The 27,998-nt window shown below is 39.3% G+C and overlaps 1 protein-coding gene across 1 annotated transcript in view; it reads right to left on the reverse strand.

The window, feature by feature from the left end:
- The window catches only part of LOC127804967 (oxysterol-binding protein-related protein 3C), a 41,677-nt gene extending 20,432 nt beyond the window's left edge, over positions 1-21,245 (reverse strand). The window contains exons 1-2 of the mRNA XM_052342102.1: positions 20,979-21,245; positions 14,370-14,463 (exon numbers count right to left, since the gene is read on the reverse strand). Of these exons, the coding sequence (XP_052198062.1) occupies positions 14,370-14,463; positions 20,979-21,076 (192 nt within the window). The 5' untranslated portion in view covers positions 21,077-21,245. The remainder of the gene's footprint in view (positions 1-14,369; positions 14,464-20,978) is intronic.
- Between the last annotated feature and the right edge of the window lie 6,753 nt (positions 21,246-27,998).

A 27,998-nucleotide genomic window follows, 5' to 3' on the forward strand; every position in this document is an offset into this window, starting at 1 on the left:
TCCAAGGGCTGTAACAACCTTGGAGTGGCCACTGTTTCTGATTTGCACCTTCTACAAACATCACAACTCAGCACAAATTCCATCACATACCTTTTTAACCCTGATCGGATGAAGAGCTGCTTAACCCTGTGATAGGTATTAACTATGCTTGTGTCCTCCTATCGGTGAATTGTGCTGTGCCTCCAAAATCTTCCTCTTCAAACTCTCATCCTTCCCTATCACCAGCTTCCCTTGGTACCTGATAAGGCCATTGGTTAAGGTATATCCCTACTTGACATTAGGATCCACCACCAATTGCTATAGAAGCTCCTTAATGTTCTCATCGGTCTCATAACTAGAGCCCACTTCTTGATATCAATCTGGAACTACTATTGTAAGGGCAACAAAGTTTCCCTCTTCATAGCACCTAGATAATGCATCTGCAGCCAGATTTTCCTTCCCTTTTCGGTATTGGATTACATAATCCAATCCCATTAACTTGGCCATTTCCTTACGTTGTAGTTGTGTATGTAACTTCTGCTATAGTAAAAAATTCAGCCTCTCATGATCTATTTTGATCACAAACTTGATCCTTTCTAGATAATGTCTCCACTTGTTTACACCTATCAGCACTGCAAGAAGTTCCTTCTCATATATGCTCAACCCGAGATGTCAAGGAGCTAATGCCTAGCTAAGAAAGGCCAGAGGTCTACCCTCTTGAACCAGCACGGCCCCAATTCCGTTAACACTAGCATTTGTCTCCAAGATGAAGGCTTGTCGAAATCTAGCAACCCTAATGTTGGCATCTCACCCATAGCCCACTTAAGCTTACATAAGGCCTCATTTGCCTTATCATTCCACTGAAACCCATCCTTCCTTAATAGTTCTGTTAAGGGTTGGGTGATTACTCCGTAATCTTTGACAAACCAACGGTAGTAACCGGTCAAATCCAAAAATCCCCTTAAACCCTTCACATTTTGAGGCCTTGGCCAATTCACTATTCCTGCTACCTTGCTAGGGTCAGTGCTTACTCTTGCACTATATATGATATGGCCTAAATACTCCACATGTCTTTGTGCAAAGGCACATTTGGACTCCTTAACATACAATTTATTGAGTCCAAGGACCTCAAAGGTGGTTTTCAGGTAGTGAAGGTGTTTGGCAAATGAATTTTGTCCATGCACCTGCACGGAACCTTTATTCTACCTAAAAACACTTCAGGGTTGCCTTACTCACAAAACCGGACCATCCCTAAGGTCCTCTCAGTTTCCCGGAGGTCCCTTCCGACCATTTGGTTCAAGCAACCATTTAGACTTATACATAATTTATTTCAAAAATTATTTTCGACCGGACTGCTTCCAGCGTCATTATCCTCACCTCGAGACGCTCACCAATCTCTTGCCCTCTTCCCTAGACATCCAAGTCCTGGGGCACTCCTTGAAGCCAATTCGGTAAATTTTATTAATTAAATTCTCAAAATTGACTTTCGGACTTCTTGAACCACCCGAGGTCCTTTCAAAATAATCGAAAATTATATCTTTTCCATCACCATGTAATACCAGGTATTACATCGGGCCCAAGGAAGAAAAAGCAGGGGAGAAGAAAGAAAAGAAGAAAAGAAAAAAAAATAGAAGGAGAAAGGGAAAAAAAGAGGAAAAATGTGAAAAAGTAGGGAAAAGTTTCCAAAATAATTCTAGAAAATTTTAGGAATTAATTTGGGGGTAGAGGAGCAAGCCAAAACCAGAAAATTATCCGAATACACATTTCAAGGTCAAGTCACGCATATCGAGGAAGCCTGTGAGGCAAAGTTAAGGTGAGTGGTCCTACTCCAGTACTTAATTTGATTTCATAAATGATTTTCGACATATGATTGGTTAGTTCAAGTGAGCGGTTCTACCCTCTAGAACTTAGCCCGATCCTTATGAATGTTTTGTCAAATTGCTTTAATTTATCAGCATATTGTACATATTGAATTTATTGCATGTCGCATCAACTGGATATGCTTTGTAAAAATACATGGCATGTGAGTCTTTCATGACATTACTATTTCTAAAATCATGTTGTCATTATGATGTTCTATGGGATGGGATGGGGTCATCCTGAGAATGGGACAAGGTTAATCTCGGTCGTACGGGTGACGATGGTTGCACCTAGAGATTAAGCATGTCACGGCAAGATCAATCCCAATCGTATGGTAATGGATGAATATTTTCCACGAGAGATTGAATATATCAAGGAGATTTCTGAGGGTTGACATATTGTGTCATTTGTACATGCCTGCTCATGAACATCCATTCATTCTGTAATTTTTTTGTGCCATCCCTTAAATGTTTTAACATCTAACCCGGGTTAAGCTCCTGGAACATTCAAACGTTCCAGTTGGGGAATGTAGCAAGGGCGAGGACGTGGCTAGTTAAGGGCCAACGATGTTCAAACATGATAGTTGTTTTTTTCATTTTCAAGTTTATGTAACCCTTATTTTTATGAGCAGATGTTATGTATGAACGATAGAATATCATCAAAAAGACTAGAATAAATTTACGTAAATAGGGTTAAAAAATTTGGTTCATCAATGCCTGGAAGGTAGCTAGGGCATTAGTGAGTCCAAATGGCATTACCTTGAATTCGTTGTGCCTTTGGTGAGTTTTAAAAGCTATTTTAGGAATGTCTTGAGGTAAGGGTGTGCAAAAAAACCGTCAAACCGCGGAAACCGCCCGCACCAAACCGCGTGGTTTTCTGGGGGTGCGGTTTGGCACGATTTGAGAAATTCTCAAACCGTGCGGTTTGTGGTTTTTTTGGTTCGGTTAAAACCAAACCAGCCAAGTAGTGTATTAATAAAAAATTTTAAAATATCTAATAATTTAAAAATTAAAAATATATGCTTGCTTGACTATGAATTATATTGTGGATTTTTGTGTTATTTTTATATTATGAACATGATGTTGTAGATTTTAAACTTTTAAGTTTGTATTTTTTATTAGACTGTAACTTATTTTAGTTTTAAACTCCAAGATATTATAAAAATTTAAAAATTATGATTTATGCATTAATTTTTATGTTTTAATTAAAAATTTACAAGCTAGTAAAGGAAGCACCAAACCGCGGAAACCACACCGCAAAATGCGGTGCGGTCTGGTGTGGTTTGTGCACACCAAACCAGACCGCGCGGTCTAGTTTAATGCCAAACCACACATGCGGTTTAGCGTATTAAATCCCTCCTAAACCGCACCGTGCACACCCCTATCTTGAGGTTCCATCTGAATTTGGTGATAACCTGATTTGAGGTCTAGCTTAGTAAAAATGGATGCATGCTTTAGCTCATCAAGTTGGTCTTCCACGATGGGTATGGAAACTTGTCCTTGATGGTTATGGCATTGAGTTGACAATAATCAACACAAAATCTCCATGAACTATCTTTCTTTTTGACAAGCAACACAAGTGATGCAAATGGGCTATGACTAGGTTGGATAATAGATTTTTGCAACATGTCTTTAATGAGCTTTTTGATTTTGATTTTTTATCTAGGTGGGTAACGATAGGATCTCACATTAATTGGCTCGGAGTTGGGCTTAAGCTTGATAGTGTGGTCATCAATCTCTTTGGGGGCAAGGAGTTAGGCTTAGAAAAGAGGTCCCTAAATTCAATTAAAAGCATGTCGAGAGAGTTGGTTTCATATACCTTCCACTGATCATGTATGTGGTTGCTCAAAGGTACTGCCAAATCTCCTTGCTCTTGCCTTCCCTTGGTGGGTTCCATAGCATGGATGGAGAACAGTTATGCCACTTAGGAGAAGTTGCTCTTGAGCATTCTCTATAGCCTCTTTCACAATATCATCTTACACACTCCTGATTCTTGGCTGCTAGTTAGAATCCTTCTCTTCCCATCTTTCTCAAAGGTCACCTCTATTTTATTGAAATCAAAGCTAATAGGACTCACCCCTCTCATCCAATCCACTCCAAGCACCACATCACATCCCCCCCCCCCCCTCCTCCCAACTTCAATAATCTTAAATCTACCACGAATTCTTCTCTATTCATCTCCCAACAAAACCTTAAGCATGTTAACTGACTTAAAACCTTATTACCGTTTGCCACTGTCACTGAAAAAGGATAAGAATTTGAGACCTCACACTCCAACTTCTTTTCCATGGTTTCATCCAAAAACTATGGGTACTCCCACTATCGATGAATACCATTAAGGGGAAATTGTGGGCTCTCCCTTCCACCTTAATAATCTTACTATGTGCCAATCCCTTTAGTGCGTGTAAGGAGATCTCGCCTTTATCCTCCCCCTCAACCTCCAAGTTTTCTTTTGCTACTTCTTCTTCATCATCTTCCCCTTCCAATAACAAAAGTTAACGCCTGCATCTATGTCCTAGGAAGTACCTATCTCCACATCTATAGCATAGGGCCGCCTGACACCTCTGTTCTATTAACCTCCCTCCATATGTTGGATTAGGGGCTACAAGGGGCAATGCCAAGACACCTTTGCCACTGTGCCCCATCTCCTTTCCCACTGCCTTGTTTCCAAACTACCAACCCCTAGTGATCACTCCTTTCACTTGACTCCTCTACTTCTTCAACAGTGCCTCGATGGTCATTTCTTGCAATCTCGCACTCTCTGTAGCCTGCTTGAATGTCACAAGTTGCATCATCTTCACCATGGGCCTCACTTTATCCCCAAGGCCACTAATGAAACTTGACACAAAGTATTCTTCTGACAAACGGGGATTGTGAACCATTATTAAGGACCTTAGCTCCTCAAACTTGAGTTGATAGGTCTGCATTGTACCATTTTGCTTGAGTTTGATGAACTCCTCGATTATATCCCTCATACTCCTGTCCCCAAATCTCTCACATAAGTCATCGACAAACACATTCCATGGGCTTCCTTCCTTCACTGCAATCCACCCTTGAAACCACACGTCTCCCATATCGTTCAGGTAAGTAGAAGCCAAGGTGATCTTCTACTATTCTTGTACTTGATATAAGGCAAACATCCGTTCACACATTCTTATCCACCATTTCGGATTCTCTTTGTCAAAAAGCGGAATCTCCAATTTTGGCACAGGAAAGCTCGGTTGGTTACGATTAGCCTGAGCTCTTGGCCTCCTCTCTCGTGTATTTTCTCCTGTCACCTCCACATCAAACTCAAACTCTAACTCTAACATCCCCATTGGTTGGTGCTCCATTCCCACCCCAAAAAGAATAGGCTCCAACCTTTCCCTATGAGGAAACTCAGGTGAGAGTCTTACTAGTTGCTGGGATGCAAACATCCACATGAATTGGTGCATCTACTCCCGAAGCAGAGCACTCTGTTCCCGGTTCTCCCCTTGTCACCTCTCCATCACCTAATCAATCTGAACATCAACCCCTAGTTCAACAGAGGATTCAAGAGTCCCCATTCTTGTTTGCATCTCCACCATCGTTGCGGTTACTTGCTGCAACTAGGACTCCATTTGTTTCATCCTCGTTCCATCGACCATGGCGATAATTTCTCACGATTTGATCTACGCCCAAGAGAACCGCTCTGATACCAAATTGCCAGCTCTCGAAGGTCTGACTGGAATTACTCAATCGCTTGAATGATCGAGAGCAAGAACAAAGAAATTTAGGAAGGAAAGAGGGGAGAGAGAGAGAGAGAAGAGAGTTTAGAAATTCAGAGAATATTCATTCATTGATAATGATGGGAAATGATCAGCTCGTATATATAGCTGACCCAATCCCTTCCCATATGCAGTGACTGCTTACCGTTGCTGGGAATGTACCAGCTGCCCAATGCGGTAACAAACAAAATACAACTCCCTACTGCATACTTTCTAATATGTTACTTCTTGCCTTTAGTATATTGTAATAACAATAGCACCCTCCTATCTCGTTCAAGGCACTGATTAACCCTCTCGGTTTGGCCCTCTATTTGTGGATGATACGCAATAGACATATGTAGCCCCACTCCCAAATTTTTAAATAGCTCTTGCCAGAAAGTACTAATAAAGATTTTATCCCTATCAGACACAATTGATCTTGGCACCCCATGGATTTTTTCCATAGAATCTAGGAACAATCTTACCACCTCTTGAGTTGTAAAGGGATGGGTGAGACTGAGGAAATGGGGCAAATTTAGTTAATATATCCACCACCACCAATATAACATCCTTCCCTTCAAATTTGGGTAGACCTTCTATGAAATCCATGGAGACTCCCTCTCAGGCCTGCTCGAGTATAGCTAATGGCTATAATAGACCTAGATAGGCCAGCAACTCATGTTTACAACGTTGGTAGGTTATACAAGATGGCATAAATTCCACCACATCCTTTTTCTACCCAGACGAAAGAACAATTGTCTCACCTTGTGATATGTAGCCCTTATTCTTGAGCGACTTCCCAGTGGGGAGCAATTCAGTGTTTTTAGGATCCTTTCCTTCAAGGTTTTATCATCTCCCACCACCAACCTTCCCTTGAATCTAACCAGGCCATTTGAGAGTGTGTACCGTTGGCTCCCTATAGGATGTACCATCAGTTGGGATATGAGGTCCTTCAACCACCCTGTCTGTTCATAACTTCTAGCTAGCTCCTTAACCAAATCCAAGACCACCACAATGAGGGTTTGGCAGCTGCCCTTCTCCTTCCTTCTTGATAAGGCATCAACTACTACATTCACCCTTCCCTTACAATAGAGAATAGTATAGTACAACCCCATTAACTTTGAAACCTCTTTCCTCTGCAAGTGAGTGTGTAGCCTTTGTTGAGATAAGAATTGTAAACTCTCATGATTTGTCTTGATTATGAAAGGATTTCCTTCTAGGTAGTGCCTCTATTTATCCACTGCCCCAGCACTGCCAGTAACTCCTTATTATAAACACTTAGCTCAATGTGCTTTGGAGCCAATGCTTGACTAATGTAAGCTAAGAGCTTCCCTTCCTGCATAAGCACCGCTCCTATCCCACTCTCACAAGCATCAATCTCCACTACAAACAACTTTGAAAAGTCTAGTAATGTCAGCACTAGAGCTTGTGTCATGGCCCTCTTTAGTGTCAAGAAGGTTGCCTCAGCTTGAGGGTTCCAATGGAAGTTGTCTTTCTTGAGTAGCTCTGTCAACGATTTACTGACGATCCTATAGTGTTGTATGACTTCCTGTAATACCTTGTTAGCCCCAAGAAACCCCTTAATTCCTTCACCGTATCAGGTTTAGGCCACTCCACCATTACTGTGACCTTATCTGGGTAAGTTTTAACTACTCCAGAGATCACATGGCCCAAATATTCCACCTCCTCCTTAGCAAAAGTACACTTCGATAGCTTGCCATATAGTTGGTTAGATTTTGTCATGACCTTGAGGATATGATTGTAATTGGGGGGGGGGGGGGGGAATCCATGGTGTATAAGTTGTAGAGCTAATTGTAGAAGTTTAGAGGTTAGGCAAGAATAATTAACTCTTGTATAAACAGTTAGCAAGGCTGTTAGAGTAGTTAGTTGGTTGCATTTTTTGTTATTTCCTTCAATTGTAAGCCTATAAAGAGGCTAACATAGTTAGAGAAAGGCATGATTTGAATAACAATTGAATTCCATCTCTCTCTCAATTCTCCTAACTTTCCCTCGGTTATCTCTCTTCTCCCACAATTCTTTCTGTTATGTTCTCTCTTTCCCTCCCTTTCTGCTCTTCCTTCCTCTAATTCTTACCAATTTACTTCCTAAACCCTAGCCAAACCCTAGGGTCGTAACATTTGGTATCAAAGTCGTCGTTCTTCGATTGTGATTTTAATCAATCTAGACGCGAAGACGAGGCAGAGGCGATTACGAAAACCGGTAGTTCAGGCGAGTTTGAGCAGCGATTTTGTCCACATTTCAGATCTAAGTAGGAAGGAAACAAGAATTGATCGAAACCGAGATTCACTGGTGAATTCCGATCAACTATTGGTTGTAATTCTAGTTTGGGATTTGAAGGCGACTTGGCTAGACAATTCCGACTTCCGGTTGAATCTCGAAATTTGATTCCGACGCACAAGGAGGTGAGTGTTGGCTCGGAAGTGAAGGTGAAGAAGGCCGATCAATCCTTAGCTGTGAATTTCCAGCGATACAGTCAAACTCTCGAGAAACTTCAACGGATCAGATCGGCTAACATTTCCGATCCGATTCCGAAGGAACCAAGGGCCGATTGTAACCAAGCGAGCAAGCAACTATCGGTCGATCTTGGAAGGCGAAGCAAGAGGAGGACGTTCAACCGCGAATTTCGGTAAGTCTTGCTCAAGGTGGAAGGGCGAAGCAGATTCAATGGAATGGGAAGGCCAATTCCGACAGTAATTTAGTAAGGCGATTCAAGTAGTAGCAAATTCCAGGGATTCCGAAGACATTGGACGGTGATTGGATGGAGAAGGCAGGCGCGGTCGGGAGCAGAAATTCAGATCTCGGTTGCTGCTTGTGAGTTAAGCGAATCAGGATAGGGCTGATCGAGGCTGCTTCGTGAGGTTCTAGTGACGGAAATTTTGGTGAAGTTGGAAGCTGTGAGTAGACGAACTTGAAGGCCACCCAAATTCAATCCTCGATTACTGAAGTGAGGTTGAGGCCAGAAGGAAGGTGTGGCCGCTGCATGTGACTTTGGCTGTTGTTCCAAAGCAATTAGATCTTGGCCACTGCATGTGATCAAGCTGTGAAGGAAGGCGTGGTCGGAAACGGTCCATAAGGGAATTCCAAGCAGCTGGATCAGGGTGATTCTCCTAGGCGACTACTATGAGGTGATTTCGGACGGAATTTCAATGACTTGGGAAAGTGAGAGTCGGCGATTCACAAGAAGTTGCAATGAGAGCCAATCAAACTCTTAAGAAGCTGAAATTTGGAAGGCGGCAATCCTTAGCTACTCCATCGTAACTAAGGCGGTGGTTTAAGGTGAGTTGGAAGCTGATAATAGGTTGACTTGAAGGCTGAACAAACTCAATTAGATTTCGGAAATTTAGTTGGAGGCCATTCAGCAGCAGCTAAAAAGATGATTCAAATCTAGGCTACTGTTAGGGCAATGTCTGAAGCGGATCAAGGTTGTTGAATTGGAAGCAACAATTGCATTGGCTTGGGTTGCTGAATTTTAGTACCATAATAAATTTCTAAAGAGATCCTTAGAAGCTGAGCAAGAGGTTGTTACAATAGTGAATTTTCAAGGAATTGAATGGATGAGATGGCAGATGGACTATGTGCTGCAACAAGGGAAGGGGAGGTCAGGTGGACTGACTTTGCTAAAGATCTGTGTGACCAATTTGGGGAGAAGAACATGATTGATGTGATTGAGGAGTTCAACAAGCTTAAGTAAGAAGGATCAGTGACTGAATATCAAGAGAGGTTTGAAGAATTAGGGGCATTGATGTGAAGCTTTTAGCTAGCCTTGTCAGAACATTACTTTGTATCAAGATTCATTAATGGTCTTAACGATGTGTTAAGGCTCGGTGTGAAAATGTTCTGCCCCTCAGTGTAAAAATGTTCTGCCCTACTATGGTGGAAAAAGCAGCGAAGAAAGTGAGGCTGCAAGAATTAGCACTAGAAGCCATTTGTAGAAAGCATGGACTGCCACCGAAAAATTATCGTAAGAGCAGCTCGCAAGTTTGTAAAGGACCATATATAGCGAAAGGAGCTTTAACGGAACAATCCGGACTGGAACTACTTAACAACGGTTCTACGGAAGCTAATACTAAAGTTGTTGAAGGGAAACATGCAATCGATGAAGACTTAGACCAAAGGCAAAAACTGGAGGTTGAAGGCAAGAATGGTTCTGAGGAAGCAGATTCTAAGAGAATGGCTTCCTTGCCTTTAGTTTTGGAAAAGACGGAGGGGTCATAGGTTAAGGTAATTCTAGCCGAAGAAAATTCCCCTGCTGTTATGAATAATTTTGATATCAGGCACTATGACAGTATTGCTGCCATGTTACTTGGTCTATACAAGATTTGGAAGGTGAAGGAAGAGAAGGGTGCTACCATTTGGTCCGGGAAGGGTGCTTCCATATGGTTCGGGAGTTTTGATATTGTGGAAGAGAAGGTTGCTGCCATCTGGTTCAGGAGATTTGACATTGGAGAAGGGAGCCTTGATATGGTGATTCTTGGAGTCTACACTCCATTTGTGCAGGAAAAACAAAAGCAACAGAATGTAAGGGAAGACAGGACAAAACTTAGAAGTAGGAGCGCCAGGAAAAAAAGGAGAAGAATAAATCAGATTGTTAAGGCCGGTATTGGATGAAGAACAAGTTAATAGCTGTCAATTCTTGGGTACAATAATTGTTTGAAGGGGTGGGGATTGTCATGACCTTGAAGATATGATTGTAATTGGGGGGGAAATCCATGGTGTATAAGTTGTAGAGCTAATTGTAGAAGTTTAGAGGTTAGGCGGGAATAACTAACTCTTGTATAAACAGTTAATAAGGCTCTTAGAGTAGTTAGTTGGTTGTATTTTATGTTATTTCCTTCAATTGTAAGACTATAAAGAGGCTGGCATAGTTAGAGAAAGGCATGATTTGAATAACAATTGAATTCCATTTCCCTCTCTCAATTCTCCTAGCTTTCCCTCGGTTATCTCTCTTCTCCCACAATTCTTTCTGTTCTGTTCTCTCTTTCCCTACCTTTCTGTTCTTCCTTCCTCTAATTCTTACCAATTTACTTCCTAAACCCTAGCCAAACCCTAGGGTCGTAACAGATTTAAGGACCTTAAAGGTTGTTCGAAGGTGGGAGAGATGTTGTTCAAAGTTGGGGCTTTAGATGAGGATGTAATTGAAAAAAAAAAAATATGAACTTTCTCAGGTAAGGGTGAAAATTCGATTCATCAATGCTTGGAAGGTGGTTGGGGCGTTGGTAAGTCCGAAGGGCATGACAATAAATTCATATAGCCCTTGGTGTGTCTTGAAGGCTATCTTTGGGATATCAGAGGGCTTCATCCAAATTTGGTGATATCTAAACCTTAGATCCAATTTGGAAAAGATTTTGGCTCCAGACAACTCATCTAGTAAGTCATCAATGAGGGGTAAAAGAAACTTGTTTTTGATGGTGTTGGAGTTGAGTTGATGGTAGTTAACACAAAATCTCCACGTTTCATCCCTTTTTTTTTTTAACAAAGAGAACTAGGGAGGCAAATGTGGATAACATGTTTGAGATTTGCTTTTCTATTTTTGCCTTCTGAATTGGGGAGTATCTATAGGCTTGAGGTGAATAGAATGGTCTAGTGGTCTTTGGGGTAGGGAATTGGGTTTAACAAATAGGTCCTTAAATTATGTCAAAAATAAGTGCAAGCTATCAGAAGTTTGTACCTCAATGGAAAGTTGGAGAGCAGCAGAGCTTATAGTCAAATGATGCTTCTTCCTTTCCACTTCTGCTCCTTCCCATTCCATCACTTGTATTGAATACAATTGTGAAATTTGCCCCCCCTTTCTCTATATCAACTTCTTGTAATTTTATTCCATTGATCATTCTACACTCCGCATGCTCCAGACCGCCCACTAATGTCAATTTCCTGCCCCTTATATCCACAGTGACTTCCAATTTATTGAAGTCAAACATTAAAGGGCTAACTGTACGCATCCAGTCGACTCCTAGGACAATGTCACAACCCCCCAGCTCCAAAATTCTTAGATCAACCCTGAACTCTTGTCCCTACATTATCCATTTAAAATCAACACATTTGTAATGGTTGTACATTTTGCTTCCATTGACCACCGTCATTGATAAGGGGGTAGTGGTTGTCACCCTACACTTTAATTCAGTGGCAGTAGCTTTGTTTAAGAAGCTATAGGTGCTACCATTGTCAATCAACACCATAAGTTTCTTCTTACCAACCAGTCCCTCACCTTGATGATCTTCCCAGTTGGACTGTCAGGGTCTCGATCCTTGATGAGGAGAATTAGGGTTTGGTTTTAGGAAAGAAAGAAAGAATGAGAGGGAGAGAACAAAAAGAGAGAGAGAGAGAGAGGAAAGATAATGGAGAGAAGAGTGAATAGAGAGATTTGGGAGAGAACTGGGAGATAGAATGAATTGAGAATTTTATTATGAATTCATCGATGCCCCTTTATTGAGAGGGAAAGGACCTTATATAGGCCCATCCTCATAGGCGGTTCAATTGTTACAACCACCTTTAACCGTATCAACTTCCTGCTAATAGCTTCTAGTTACACTACCTCTACTAGTTACAACCTCTAACTTCCTTAACCACCATAGGGTCCTAACATGGACCACCTTTTAGTGCATGGAAAGAGACCACCCTCTCTTCCTTAGTGGTGTTCTCTGCAACTTCCCTTTTTTCCTCTTCCTCTTCTACTTCTATTCCTCCTTCTTCTTCTTCTTCATTTGTCCCCTCCATGTTTAACAATTGCCTTTTGCACTAGTGACCAGGACTATATCGATCCCCACATTTGTAACACAATCCCATCAATCTCCTCTGTTCCATAGTAGTAGTCTTGCTAGCAAGAGTGTTGGGGTTTCCTTTTGGTATGCTTGGGGTCACACCTGCCACCATAGCCCGAGAATTACCTTCTATAGGGTGGCTAACAATAGGTACTAACCGTGGCAATAGGTACTAACCGTGGCATGGTCTTGTTCCTCTTAAAGATTGCTTCCAAGGTCAACTCCTGCAACAGGGCCTTCTCTTCCACCTGTCTAACCGTGGTCGGCATCATCATCTTCACCATAGACCTTAACTCATCCTTTAAGCCACTAATAAAGCTTGGCACGGAATATTACTCTGTAAGGGATGGTTGGGCATTCCATATTAGAGCACCTACCTCTTCAAATTTCTCTTGATAATCAATAACCGACCCTTCCTGCTTCAATTTATTAAACTCCTCAATCACATCTGCCATGTTCCTCTCCCTAAAATGCTTGCACAACTCCTCAGCAAAATCAATCCACCTTGTCTCTACCCCTCTAGATCTAGACCACTATGAATCAGCCATATCATTCAGATAGGTTGTGGCCAAGGTAATCCTTTGATTCTTAGCTACATTATAGAATTGAAAGAACCATTCACACCAGCGGATCCACCACCTAGCTTGGATCCATCAAACAAAGGTATCTCCAACCTCGGCATTAGTGTGAGATTAGTACTATGAGAGGCTAATTCTCTTACCTGAACTCTTGGCTCCACACCAGGAAAGTCCCTTGCCTCTGTCACTCCCAGTGGTCTAAGGAGGATGCCTTGGTCAGCCACACCTGGATCAACTACTGATTGGGGAGGAAATTCCGATGGTAACCAGAATTGAGGGAGTAATGACAAAATGTTAAACATGCTGTTAATCCTCTAGCCATATTGCTTCATCGTCTCTCGATGCCTCTCCAATTCCCTTTGCATACTCTCTTGAGAGGTCGTAAGATCCTCACGCATACCCTTTCTGATAGCCACCACATCCTCCCTACTTTGGGTGACCGCTTCATGAGTCTGCGTTATTCTGAACTCCAGTGCTTCCATTCTCAATTCCAATTGTTTCAACCGCGTCCCTTCTGCCATATCTCGATCTATAATGGACTCACTTCTTCCGATTGGTGGAGATCCACAATTCCAACCGCTAATCACAATTCGCCGTGATCTGGTCCACACCTTCTATTCGCACCAAGCACCACTTCTTCATTGGGGATCGCCAACTCTGATACCAAAATGTCAAGTCTCTAATGTGAGACTTGAGCAATTCTGGAATTATAGAGTAACCGAGAGAGAGAAGAGACTTTTAGAGGGAGAATTTGAAAGATTGGAGGGGGAAATGAGAGAAGAATTAAGAGGGAAAGAGAATTAGAAGGGAAAGAATTATGTTATTACTCAACATGAATCCCTATCCTCATACATTCTAGCCTTATATACGCTCTTCCAGTCAACTAACAGCCTAATCATGGGGGTACAATCATCATATCAATAACTAACTAGTACAAGAGGCTAATTCATTATCAACAAAAATTTCAAATGTGCCCCTGGGGTCGTGACAATGCTTAGCCTCGTACATTGTGCTTTCCTAAGTTGTACCTAGTAGAGTTGTATAAATACCTAACACATGAATAAAACATTCCACTTTTTCTCTCTTACTAAAACACTATGCAAAAATCAGGTATTGTCTTCTAAACTGAAATATTTGTAGTTGCAATCAGTCTACACACTAACAGAAGGGTAATCACACAAAATGTTCACCAGTTATCCAAACTACAATAGATTTCACATATCTAGGAGATAAAGGTGAATTATTTTCCAGCAGTTCCCAGCATCAACCATTCTGACTATGAGCTCATGTGATGGTGATGTGCCAAAGCAACAAAAGATGCCCCATAGATCAGTTCTCCATTCAAAACAAACCAGCTTAGTTCCATTCTTAAATTTAAAATGTACAAACAAAAGCTTTGCCACTAAAACAACATCTCATCCAGAGAGAGAGTGTAAGATAACAACCCACCTCTTGCTTCCACCTTCCTCTTTGAGCTTCCTCTTCTGCATCGTCTTTGCCTCCCTCTGGATTAATTACTTCTACCCCCTCATATCCAAGCAATCTGGAGGGGACAAAAATAGGTATTCATTAAACAAGATTCTTGATGCATGAGACATTCATTTCGTGATAGCTGGGAAGATGAAAAGTAGATGTCACAACCAACTTGTTATTTTTATTTTTACTTATTTTGCAGAAGTAGTCAATTATTGCTTTTATTATCTGATTATTCTCAGTTTTGGAGTGATTTAGGAGCAGTTACTAATAGTGGAGTAGTGGTAACTGCTCTATAGAATTGTGGGCTGCTTATATGTACAGCTATAACCCTCATGGTCGAGGCTCGAGGATATCAATGTATGAATTATCAAATTTATTGAATTCTCTCTGTTCTCCCTCAAGTTCTGTCTTTGCCCCCCCCCCCCCCCCCCCCCCCCAATTCTTGTTATTTCACCCTCAATTTCCAGTTCTATCTTCTAAGGAAACATCAGTTAGGACTAGGGTCCTGACACTAGAATGATGTTCCCCAATGACTTCAAATGCACATAACAGTCGAGCAGTTGCAAACCAAATAGATAAACTTCAAATGCATATAACAGTCGAGCAGTATATACCAGTGTCATATAAGTCAGTAGCCATTTAAACAGGAATAAAATGAATATTTGAACATTAAGTGACCAGAACAAATGGTATGACAGACAAAGATTTCATCTGTGTTGACTTGCAAATCAAAGAGATAAACTTCAAATGCACATAACAGAAAAGCTAAACATACCAGCCTTGCATAAGTTAATAATCAGGAAAGAGGGAACAAAAAGAAATTTATATGGTTTAATCAAGAGAGCACAAAGCTTTCGCTATTATACTTTCACCAGGAGCTGAAAACCATGACATGTTATTGAACAAGTTCAACATTTTAATTAGTTTTAATTTTTAATTGAAGTTATCTTTTAAAATTTAACTGCATTTAATTGGTGAAGTTATCTTTAAAAATTAAAGACGGGCAGAAGCTAAGAAAAATTTTCCCTACTATACTTTCACCAGGAGCTGAAAACAATGACAAGTCATTGAACAAGATCAACTTTTAATTGGTTTTGAATAATTTTTAATTGATTGACAGTAAATATGGAAATTAAATCAATCAGTTGTAACTTCTGCCAATAATTAACTGCATTTAATTTGTTATCTTTTAAAATTTAAACATGGACAGAAGCTAAGGAGAAGAATTCTCTATTATACTGTCACCAGGAGCTGGAAACCATGACAAGTCATTGTACAAGATCAACAGTTTAATTGGTTTTGAATCTTTTTTAATTGATTGAAAGTAAATATGGAAATTAATTCTATATCAGTTGTAACTTCTGCCAATAACTAACTGCATCTAATTGGTTAAGTTATCTTTTAAAATTTAAAGATGAACAGAAGCTAAGAAGAAGAATGTTAAAAGAAAGAAACCAACAAATAGCAGATAGAGAGGGAAAAAGAGCATCACATGAGAAAAAGGAAGAAATCAAAAAAATAAATATAGAGTATGCCCAAAATGTGTGTGCCGATGCTTCTATTTTGTGGAAGTATGTTTGGTTCTGAGCTGCAACAACCATTCCTGTTAGCTTTGTACTTCCCTTGAGGTTTTGCCACTTTGTAACTACTGTATAGCTCTTAGCTGCTCCAGATCAGCTTATAGTCTTATCCTCCTAGTAGGATATCTATGCACCCCCCAAAACTTCCATGAGCTCACTCCAAAGAGCACATTTGGAGGCATTTGGTTTCAATTGGTGCTTTCTTAGTACTCCATATATTTCTTCCAAGTTCACCCTTTCATGCTTTCGATGACCATGTCATCAATGTAAACCTCCATCGATCATCCAATTTTTGCTTGAACATTTTGGTGACCAATTTTTGACAGGTGGCCCTAGCATTTTTTAGCTCAAAGGGCATGATTTTATAGAAGGAGATTCCACTAGGGGTGACAAATGCAGTTTTTTCTTGATCTAGTCCATACCATGTGAGACCCTGATCTGCCAAGAGTGTTCTTGGGTTATCAATTAAGTGATTTTTCCATCCATATATATATTCCATTTAAAAGCCATTTCGTATCCTTAATCACTTTATCCAACCGACCAACAGTTGACTGTCCAAACGACAGTTGAACTCCTGGAGATTCTGGAGTCAAACTGTGGGCCTGTGGCCTCGCCTGCTGAGGTCCTGTGGTCCTTTTCCTGACATTTTTAAGTCATTTTTACCTTGTTTTACTTATATTACATCTTTTACACTTACTTAAATGACTTTTTTTCCAGTACCATGTCCCAGCCGTAACCATTATGCATATATGTGTGACAAATATTGGAACTTTTCATTCAAGGTTGTATTTTCAAAAAATACATACAACAACTTGTTAACACTAACATCCCAAATGTACCCTACCCATGCAATAGTAGTTCATTACATGCCATTACATCATCATAATGAACAGACATAGCAAAAATAAAAATAAAATTGAGAATGACAGTGACAATGAATAATTGCATTCCTTTTGGTTGACACTTGACATGCAAGGGGCATGGATTAATGATCTTGAGTTGAGTTTCTGTGCTACTTCCATAACAAAAAAAAATTAGGGTTAGACATTCGACATCCTTGAGGTTTTATTTAAATATGTAGAGTATTTTCACCTTGAATAAATTACACTAATCATTCTTACTATTCAAAATTTATCTGATTGCTTCCTAAGGTTCTATTTATGAATTTTATAGAATTACATGAATTTCTTAACAATTATTTGACCAATGGGGGCAGTATAATTTCTATAATATGTGAATTACAATTTGTAATTTAGAAAAACATAAAGATTAACAACTTAAATGGTCACGTGGGTAGAGACGGAAACGGCTATAGAGAGGTACATGGAGATATGGATTCGGAGAAATTAATAATGAGGGTAAGTCTATTCTAGATTTTGCTATGGCATATGGGCTCATCATAACCAATATTAGGTTCAAAAAACGGGACGAACACTTAATCACATATAAAAATGTCACATCAAGTACCCAAATAGATTACTTCCTCATGAGACAAGAGGATCGGTTATGTTGTAGGGATTGGCAAGGTGATACCAAGAGAGTGTTTGACTACTCAACATAGACTTAGTACTTGACGTCCAAGTAAGAAATTGGAAGAGAAAAAATCACATAAAACAAAATCCAAGAATCAGGTGGTGGGATTTAAAAAGGGAGAAACAACTAATCTTCAAAGAAAAATTAAGGGGTAGAAGGAAATGGAATAGAGAAAGACAGACAAACCAAATGTGGAGAGAAATGGCTAATGCCCTGAGAAGCACGGCAAAGGTAGTCCTTGGAGAGACAGATGGTAGAGCCCCTAACCTTAAGGAGTCTTGGTGATGGAATGAAGAGGTACAATTGAAAATTAAAATAAGAAAACTTGTTATAAGGCTGTATATCAGTGCAACAATGAAGAAAATCTAAAAAATTATAAAGAAGCAAAAAATGCAGCAAAAAGAGTTGTTAGTGAAGCAAGGTCAAAAACATTTGAGAATCTATATAAACGACTTGATACAAAATATGGAGAAATGATATATATAAATTAGCTAAAGCAAGAGAAAGAAAAACACGGGATTTAAATCAAGTGAAATGCATAAAAGATGAAAATCAAAATGTATTAGTGAATGAGGGAGCGATTAAGGAGAGATGGAAGGAGTATTTCACAAAATTATTCAATGATTGTGGCGACACAAGAGTTAGGTTGGGACATCTTAGTAACTCCGAAGGGAACGTGAGCTATACATTTTATTGACGCATAAGTTCAAATGAAATAAGGCAAGCATTAAAAAAGATGAAAAATCATAAGGCGGTGGGACCAGATAATATACCAATAGAAGCATGGAAATGCATGGGAGAAGAGGGCATCTCCTAGCTAATGAAATTATTTAATGCGATCCTTAAATCAAAAAAGATACCAGATGAGTGGAGGAAGAGTACTTTGGTTCCTATATACAAGAACAAATGAGATGTTCAAAACTGTGAAAATTACAGAGGAATTAAGTTAATAAGCCATACCATGAAACTCTGGGAGAGAGTAATAGAGCAGAGACTCAGAAAAGAAACAGAGGTCTCGAAAAATCAGTTTGATTTCATGCCTGGTAGGTCAACAATGGAAGCTATATACCTATTAAGGCACTTAATGGAAAGGTATCGGGATCATCAGAAAGACCTACATATGGTGTTTATAGATCTAGAAAATGCCTATGATAGGGTCCCTAGAGAAGAATTATGGAGAGTTTTAGAGAAGAAAGGAGTCCAAATAGCCTATATATAAGCCCTTAAGAACATGTATCACGATGCAGAGATAAGGGTCAGAACATGCGGAGGGGATACGGAACCGTTTAAAATTACAATAGGACTGCACTAAGTCCATACTTATTTGCTTTAGTAATGGATGAACTCACTAAAGATATTCAAACAGAGGTGCCATGGTGTATGCTATTTGCAGACGACAGTGTTGGTAGATGAAACAAAAGGAGTGAACACTAAGCTTGAGTTGTGGAGAAATAATTTAGAATCTAAGAGATTTAAATTAAGTAGAAAGAAAACAGAATATATGAAATGTAAATTTAGTAAGAATGCAAGAGTGGAGGATATTATAATAAAATTGGAAAACCAAATCTTACAAAGAAAAGACCATTTTCGATTTTTGGGATCAGTGATTCAAAAAGATGGAGAAATTCAAGAGGATGTCACACATAGAATTAAGGCAGGTTGGCTAACATGGAGAAATGCATTGGGGGTGTTATGTGATGGTAAAATGCCATTAAAACTGAAAGGAAAATTCTATAGGACAGCTATAAGATCAGTCTTATTATATGGCTTAGAATGTTGAGCAGTCAAATACCAGCATGAGCAAAAGACGACCGTAACGGAGATGAGGATGTTAAGATGGATGTGCGGCAATACAAGAAAAGATAAAATTAGAAATGAAGTTATTCATAATAAGGTAGGAGTAGTGCCAATTGAGTAGAAGATGAGAGAGACTAGACTAAGATGGTTTGGTCATGTGAGAAGGAGACCAAAAGACGCTCCTGTGAGGAGAGTTGATGAAATAGAACAACTAGTCAAAAAAAAGGTAGAGACAGACCCAAGAAGACTTTGAGAGAGACATTAAAGTTTGATATGAAGCGTATGGACCTAAATGAAGATATGACAAAAGACAGAAACACATAGAAGTCTAGAATTCATGTAGCCGACCCCACATAGTGGGATAAAGGCTAGATATGTTGTCATTGTTATAAAGATTAACAACTGTAATTTACTCAATAAATTAATGTTATATTTAAATGGATAAATATGTAGACCACAAATTGGTCATCCCAACTACCAAAGAATATGGCATGACTTTAGTGTGCCTACTATTTGCCTCATTAATTACAACCAGTACGATTCAATGGGACAATTCTAGGCAAGCACCTTCACACTGTTGTTCTCTTTTGAGTTTTAGTGTTGATACGCTCGTCACCTCATCTAAGGTGCTCACCTTCACCTTGCCTAGAGGTAGACGAGGCACTTACATGGTGCCTCAAGGTGAGTGACACACTTGCCTTTGAGACGATGAAAAATGCAGCCATTCTGATTTTTACATGCAGGGCAGCCGAGGACCCCAAACAGCCCCTAAAATTCCCAAACACTTGGTTCTCCACCTTTTCTGGATAACTTTGAGAAATACTCTTCTCTCTCTCCTTGATCACTCCCCCATTGCTAGTACTTTTTGGTTTTACTCTTTTGTGCCTTTCACTTGGCTCAAATCCTCACACATACACCTTTTGTATCAAGCAGTATAAATTTTCATAAGCTTTTGACTTTGCTTCACTAACTGCTGTCTTTGCTTCATTTTTGGCCAAAATATACCTCTTTAGGTTTTCTCATTACGGCATGTACGTGAATTCTTGTAACAAGCCCTCTAAAATTTGAATTGCTATTATTAAATTTGAAACAAAAAACCGCAAACATGTCTGTTGCAAAATTCAGCCTTTCTAAGAAAATTGCTTTGTACAGGCTATAAGCTTATCATCAATGGAAATAAAGCAATACAAAGTCCAGACAGAGCTCCAGCTTTAACATGATATTTTACAGACAAGATAATTGGCTGTGCTGCAAAGTAGTTTAGACCATAGATGAAAATATACTCCTGCAAGCCAAGGCATCTTTTTTTATTTTTCTTTTTACGTCTTGCTAGGTATAGTGAAATTTTTTTTAGAAAGCATGCTAATTGATCAACTAATTAACTTCCTCAACTGAAAACTTATAAACCAAATTCTTTTTAGTAAGAAGCTCGGCTCAAACAAATCCATAATTAATTTACAAGTAACAAAGCAACTTGAACACTGAGTTTCAAATCAATACTCATACTTGTAGCAATTGATCAAATACAATCCTCCAGCAATCCACGGGAGGAACACAACCTATTCGACGTTCAAATTTAACCACCGAACGTGCTCGTACCACCATAATTCAAGCCAGAAGTTAATACCTAATAGATCACAATCATCAAAAGCACATAAACCAAAGTACATACCCATTCACAGATCTCTGCATGGCACTTCCGAACATCGAGAATCCCGAAGACACCGAAGCAAAGAAACCCTTGCCTTGGTTGTTATTTGGAGTCCCCATCTCAGCAAACCCTAGTTCGATCTCAGTCTACTGAAAGTCAATACAATCAATCGAAGAGTAATATAAAAGTATAGAGCGGCAAGTGTTTTTCTCTACCCGTGGATAATTCAGAGTCTACTGATCAATGGATCGAATCGACGGGGTCTAGAATTTGAATAGAGTCAAAAGATTGTGTGAGAGCGACAGAGTTACGTCGGTTATAAAATGCGATGGTAGTTTGTTAGGCTTAAAATTAGTCTGCATTAATTTTAAAATTAATTATTAGTATTTAAAAATCTTAAAAATATTTAGTTAGGCTTAAATAACAAAAATTGTTATCATTATAAAAAATATATACTCTTAAAAAATTAAAATTAATTAATAAAAAACAAACATACCCTTAAAAAATCAAAAAGTTTCAAAGAATATCCCAAATTCTAGGCCAAATTCTCAAAGCTGCAGTTTCTCTCATCCCTCGTCTCCCTTCTCTCCCTCGACAGATCTCTGGCGGCTCCTCTATTCCCTTTCATCTGTAGCCACCATCTCAGGCGCCGGTATCCGGCGTTCGTCAAGCCGTCAACGATTGGCGTTGTTGTTGCTGTTTCCGGTGTGCCTGGTCCGTCGCCGCCGCTTGATCTTCCTCGCTCGGTTCGGCCTGTCATCTCCGACGACCCTCGTCCGTAGCCCATCTCTGGCCTCTCTCGCTTCCGTCGTTCCCGCCGTTGTTTCCAGCGCCCTTCTCCGTCGCCACCCTTCTCTGTTACTGCATCTTCATCTTATTATTATTTAACATTTATTTAATTAAAAGCCAACATTTTATTGAAATATATTTTATAAACATTATGTTGGTTATTTTTATCATTTTTTAGGTTTTTAAGTTTTTATTTTATTAATATATATATAACATTACTGTTAACTTAAAGTATATTTATTCAACTATCTTTATTAGTTGTATTATATAATTTAAAAAATTTAAAAACACCATGTAATTTAAAACCCTGTTTTGGAAAAACCCAGCACAATCGCTACTTCGTCAAACTGCCAGGATGAGCAAAGGAATTTTATGGCGGTTCCGACTCTTCGTTTGTCCTGATGCAGGGAAAGCGCGGGTCTCTGACGAATCGGGCGACGTCGTTTCTGCCAATTTATAGCAAAGCTTTTCTGTTTTTTCAGACTATTAGTAGCCATTAAATTATAATTTAATTAATTTATAGCAAAGCTTTATTTATTATCAATTTGCTTTAGTGGTTTGACTACCTTTATTGGATTATTTTTAGTTATCATTTAAATGCGGACTTAATTTATATAATTTTTACGGACTTATTTAAACAGTTTATGATTAATTTATTTTTTATTTTTCTTATTTTTTATATTATCCTAGATGAGTTGATTTGACAAGATATTCCGCAATCTCTTAACTTAGAATACTTGCACTATTTTTTGAATTAAATAATGTCAAGTTGTGTACGAAGTCCAACTCTTTTAACATTGAATTCGTTTTTTTTTTTTAAGAAAATTTATCTATCCTGTCATATAAAGGCATTTCTTAATATTTCTCAAACATTACAAAAAAAATGCATAAAAGTGTGTTTTCTTGGCATAAAATGCATTTTATTACACTTTATCTTTAGTGTTTAAATATTTATATTAATTGATAAAATATTCAAATATAATATATTTATCACTAATCAATAAAAATATTTAAAATAAAAATTAATATATAAAATATACATATTATATGAAAATAAAATTTATTTATTGTACCTTAGCTAAATAATATTAGAACACTACTCATGAATATTCCTTTTCTCTTTAGGAGTTTCCCATCCTTGACCCCTATCCCAAACCATCTTCTTATGTTTGGAAGAAGCATGAAAATTAAATCTTAATGGAAATAATGTCAGGATAGAAATCTCTATTGTTATTGTCCAAATATAACAATAAATTTATTTAATCGAAAATGTTGTTATTTACCTGCCTAACTCTGCAAAGAAAGAAACAATCAAAGTGTGCGAGAAGATCCATACGCAAATACCCCAATGCTTAAGTCTGCCACTGAAGTTGCTGAAAATTGTAAAACATGATTTACACCAGACACATACATTTTTTAGAATGAGTACATGACTATTTATAGAAGAATATAAAATAATCTGAAGTAACACAGGATTAGAATTCTTACAGATAATGCCTAAATTGATATTTCATAATCATTTCTTATAAGTGATGTTTATCTTGTCTTTTTGGGGATTATAATTTCTTATGGATAATTGTTTATCCCTTTCATGGAATCTTCGAAAGGATTTTCGAAAGTCAGAGTTATCGAGTTTGCACATTGTATAGGACACCCCTTATATTCGGGAAAATACTTTGGTGGCGATGTCACCCCCGGAAGAGGAAGCCTCTTATGGAGCCTGGCTCCGGGGTCGTGTGGCAGTCGTGGGGTTGCCTTCTAGGGTCACGTGGCCGCCTGCTCGACAAGGCTGTGTAGCCTGCCCTGCGATCGCGCGACTAGATTGTGGGACCTACCCTTACACCTGCTTTGGTGATTTTCAAAGGGCCTTCTACAACTTTCTTTGTTGGCATGTGGGGTTGTATTGGCCATTTTTTCGCGGATCTCTTAGAGCCTTCTATTGTTGGGTCATCTCAGTTAAGTTGGGTTGATCCGTTTGTTTATTTATTTTTCGGTATTTTTTCTCATGACACACCAATTGCTCCCCGCTCTTCATCTGAGTTTCTCGGATGGAAAAGTAGACTATATTATGGCATACCCTTGCTTCTTTTGCTGTAAGTATTTTAAGCTTTAGGGTTGTTTTTGCTCGTTTGTGCTTCCATCTATTTTTATGCTTTCATACTCCAGTTTCTTATCATTGGTTCCCTAGTTTGAGCATAGGGAAAAATGGGCCCGAACCCAAAAGTGATAAAGATTTTGAAATCATGATAAGCATGCTGGTTGAGGCTAGAGTTGAGAGCTCACAATTAGTCATCTGCCTATCGTTGATCTCGAACCTGTCCACCATATGAAATCCAAATTTAGTTAATTGTAGTCAATTATCCTCGTGGGCTTTTAGGGAGAAGCATTGATGTGAATTGTAAAGAAGCAAAGGCAAGGGTTGTCTAAGAGCATGTAACTCTTGGACCAATTACTCGTTCAAGGGATAAAGAATTTCAAAAGGAACTTGAGTTATTTATTAGGAAGACTCTAGCCCATTTGGAAGAGTTAGAATTCAAAGTAAAGGAGTTAAAGCCCAAATTAATCACATTGCTTATTTGCTTGGAAGCTCAGGACCAGAATGCAACCTAGGCACTCTATGATCAAGCCCAAACAATCAGCCCATCTGCCAGGCCCAAGTATTATAACTAATGTCATGGATAATGTCACCCTTTATTTATCCTTTATGTTTGAGAGTGTTTTGTCTTATTTGTATCATTGTGTTTTATCATCATGACTCCATTTGTCAAAAGTGGCATAATGATATTTTTCTTTATGCTTTTGGTTTGTCTTTTATTATCATTAGCCCCATTTTGTCAAAAGAGGCAATCATGATTCACTTTGCCAAAATTGGCATGATGATATTTTACTTTATGCTTTTGGTTTGTCTTTTATCATCATTGGCCCTCTTTTGTCAAAAGAGGCAATGATGTTGTCTATATTTAATTATTAGGTTTGTCTTTAAGACTAGTATTTATATGTGTGATCTTGTAATATTTTGGTATGAACATTTTTATGAAGAAAGTGTAGAGAGCATTTTTATCCTAATTCTTATCTAAGCAATTCATTTGTTTAGTGGCGAATTTACTTGATTCTTATTACTTTTTTTCTTTTATCTTAAAGTGTGGCGAATCAAAACTAGTATTTTCTTGTTTGTGGTGAACTTTCTTATCAAACAAGGGGTGTTAGTATTTCTTTTGTATTTCGGACACATCAAGCATTTAGGGCTAAACCATTAAAGATGAATAGAGCTTAAGTGAAGCGTTACTCGACTTTTGGTTCCGTAGATCACCAAATTGCATTGAGGTGACGTAGGTGAGGCTAGGACAGAGTATGGACGCTATGTAATATGGCTCCCTAGTCTTTTGTGAACGACTAGTTCCATCATAAGACTTTTCCATTGAGGAATATTGCCTTGTCGTTCCCCAATCCCTTGTGTGGTACGGGTTGTTATAAGACTTCAGATTGGAGATAATTGCCCTATCGTTCCTCAATCCTTTGGCTTTGATGAGGTGTGTGTTCAGGGCAAGCCCTTTATCTATTGATGCAGGTGACCCTCGAACATCTTAATGGTATTCTCTGTAATCTGTCGGAGTTTCTAACTTCAAATTATGTTCGTGCATCCCCATATATTTTTATGCCGAGTTTGCCTTAGATCATTTTCATAATTTCATGTTTTAGTCTTCTATGTTGTTCTCACGTTTTATGTGCTTTTGATTCTCGATTTGTGCTTATTTCTATGTTTAACAAGTTAATAGCTCACATAGTATATAAAATTTTGCAATTTTAACTTTTGAATCGCGAATCGTTCAAAGCTTTTACCACTTACACTTTGCTTTTGCTAGGATGGGGTGTTGCGATTGCTCTCCAATCCTTTATGAACGTGGGGCAGGCATTATGCTTGTTCCTTTGCTCTTTAGTTCTTTGTTAATGATGAACTTACGCTTTTACATTTTCAATTTTAATATAGCCTTTATGCATTTTGCACTTTTCGACTTTTAAGTTATGCTTGAACATTTTTGCTCATCTATCGCCATCGATTTTGGGTTATCCTAGATCATTTTTTGTGTTTTTAGTGTTTTCAACCCGTAATTTGATTTCATGCATTTTGCACATTGAATGCAAGGTTTTCATTTTCTCATTCTAACGATTCTTGCGTTCTCTTTGATTTCTTGAACTGTTCTCACGGCTTCACGCTTCAGTTTTTAGACCATTCTCGTGCCTTCTGTAACGACTCGCTCCCACTTACGAGCGCCACTGGTAAATAATCGACCGGATTACTCACCCGACGAACCACAACTGAAGGGTTGGACTATGTTTCAACAGGAAACATCCTAGGTGGAAACTATGCTTCGTCTTTCCCTTCGCTCTACTCAGGAATTAGTCCCAACTCAAATAAGAAAAACTCAGTGAACCGAAACCGAAACCCGAGTAAGCTTCACTTCTCTTCAGCTCGCCTCATAGCAAACCAGAGGTGATCCAGGCACAAAGCTAGCATAACAAACACTTCGTTGAGTATTGGGGATTTATGAGAACATATCTAGCTGATCTTTACTCGGTCCGAACTTGGCTTCAACAACTCAAGCCACATATAAATCACGTAGACTCTCAATCATCTATCACACTGATGATTACAACAATTAGATACATTTAACGCTCAACAACACATACATTTACTCACAAGGGTATACATACACAACACCACATGGCTACATACAAGAGATAATAAAATACACAACTCGGGCAACACCGCTAGTTGCCACAACAGCCTCCCGGCGCCATCCCTGCTTGTATCTGGACTTGCAACATCTACACATGAGGTAAAACCTCATGAGTCACAAAGACTCGGTAAGGATGCAATGCATGTAAATATGAATATAACCATGTTTATGTATGCCAAATGCATGCAAATGAGGCTAGGCCTATCTATTCTCACAACCCACCAAGGTTTGAGGCATCAACCTATCAGCCCCCACAACGTTAGTCCTCCATATGGCCACCGGTACACTAGACCTTGCATCACGCAAGTGACAACCACTGCATGCAAATGCTACATAAAAACATTATCAAACATATTTACCAACTTGCAAGGCCACCTCCACATGAGGCTATCCCTTACCTGGCCCGAAGCCTCATCTCTGCCTCGGCGAGAACGCCAGCCCGAACTCCGAGCTCTTCTAGGATCGTCGTCTTCCCGGTCGAACCTAAAGGCAAATACACAAAAACCCAACTCTATTAATATCTGGCATTAAACCAATGCCCTCAACTTCGCCACACACCACTAGAACCATCCATCAACAATTCCCCAATCAACCCCACTCGAGGGTTCAATCCAACCAACATTACACAATTCATTATCTCACATGATGAAAATAACTAGAAAATAATTAAATTTATTTACCTCAACTAATCTGGAGGAGAAAACCGATCAGACGCCCACACCGGCATTGGCTCTCGAGCTGCCACTTGCACCCAAAATCTCATTTTCAAGCTTCCAACACGCTCTTCAAGCCCTGAATAATTTCCAAAATTTCTGGGATTTTCTAGCTATTTTCCCCTTATTTTTCTCATTTTTCATTATTTTCTTTTCTTTTATTTTTATTTTTCTTTTATTTTTATTTTTCTCCACTATTCATTGTCTCCTACCTCCTGCTTGCGCACAGCGCACCTGCGCGCTGCCCACCGGCCATCGCCATTTGAGCCACTGCTGTTGCCGGCGCTACGCTTGTCGGTTGCCCTCGACCGCCTCTCCACTACCGCCATCAGTCGACGCTGGTGCGAGCCCCCATCCGCACGCACAACCACACCAGCGAGCTGCCATGGCCGCTGCTAGCCCAGCTCTGCTGTTGTTGCCCCTGGCTCCCATTGACGACGTTGCCGGCCACTGCTACTCAAGCCGTTGCCGACCACCATCTGTAGCCTCTATCACGCCACTACAGCCCACACACAACGCCACCGAGGGCCACCTCTGCTCCAGCCATGGTCGCTGCAACCAGCGACGCTACAAATTCGACCAGCCCGACCCTCTCTCTCGATCACTCTTTTTCTCCCACATTGCTCTCTCTCTCAGCTATAGCTAACTCTCAACCTCTCGCAATTTCAGCCTCCCACGAGCTCTCTCTTAGCCTTGCTCTCTCATTTCAAAATTACAGAGATAAGAAAAGCTTCCTGGAAGCTTCTCACACACACACACACGTATATAAATATACATATATATATTACACACATTAATCC

Source organism: Diospyros lotus, chromosome 1 (genome assembly GCF_014633365.1).
Source record: "Diospyros lotus cultivar Yz01 chromosome 1, ASM1463336v1, whole genome shotgun sequence".
Lineage (NCBI taxonomy): Eukaryota > Viridiplantae > Streptophyta > Magnoliopsida > Ericales > Ebenaceae > Diospyros > Diospyros lotus.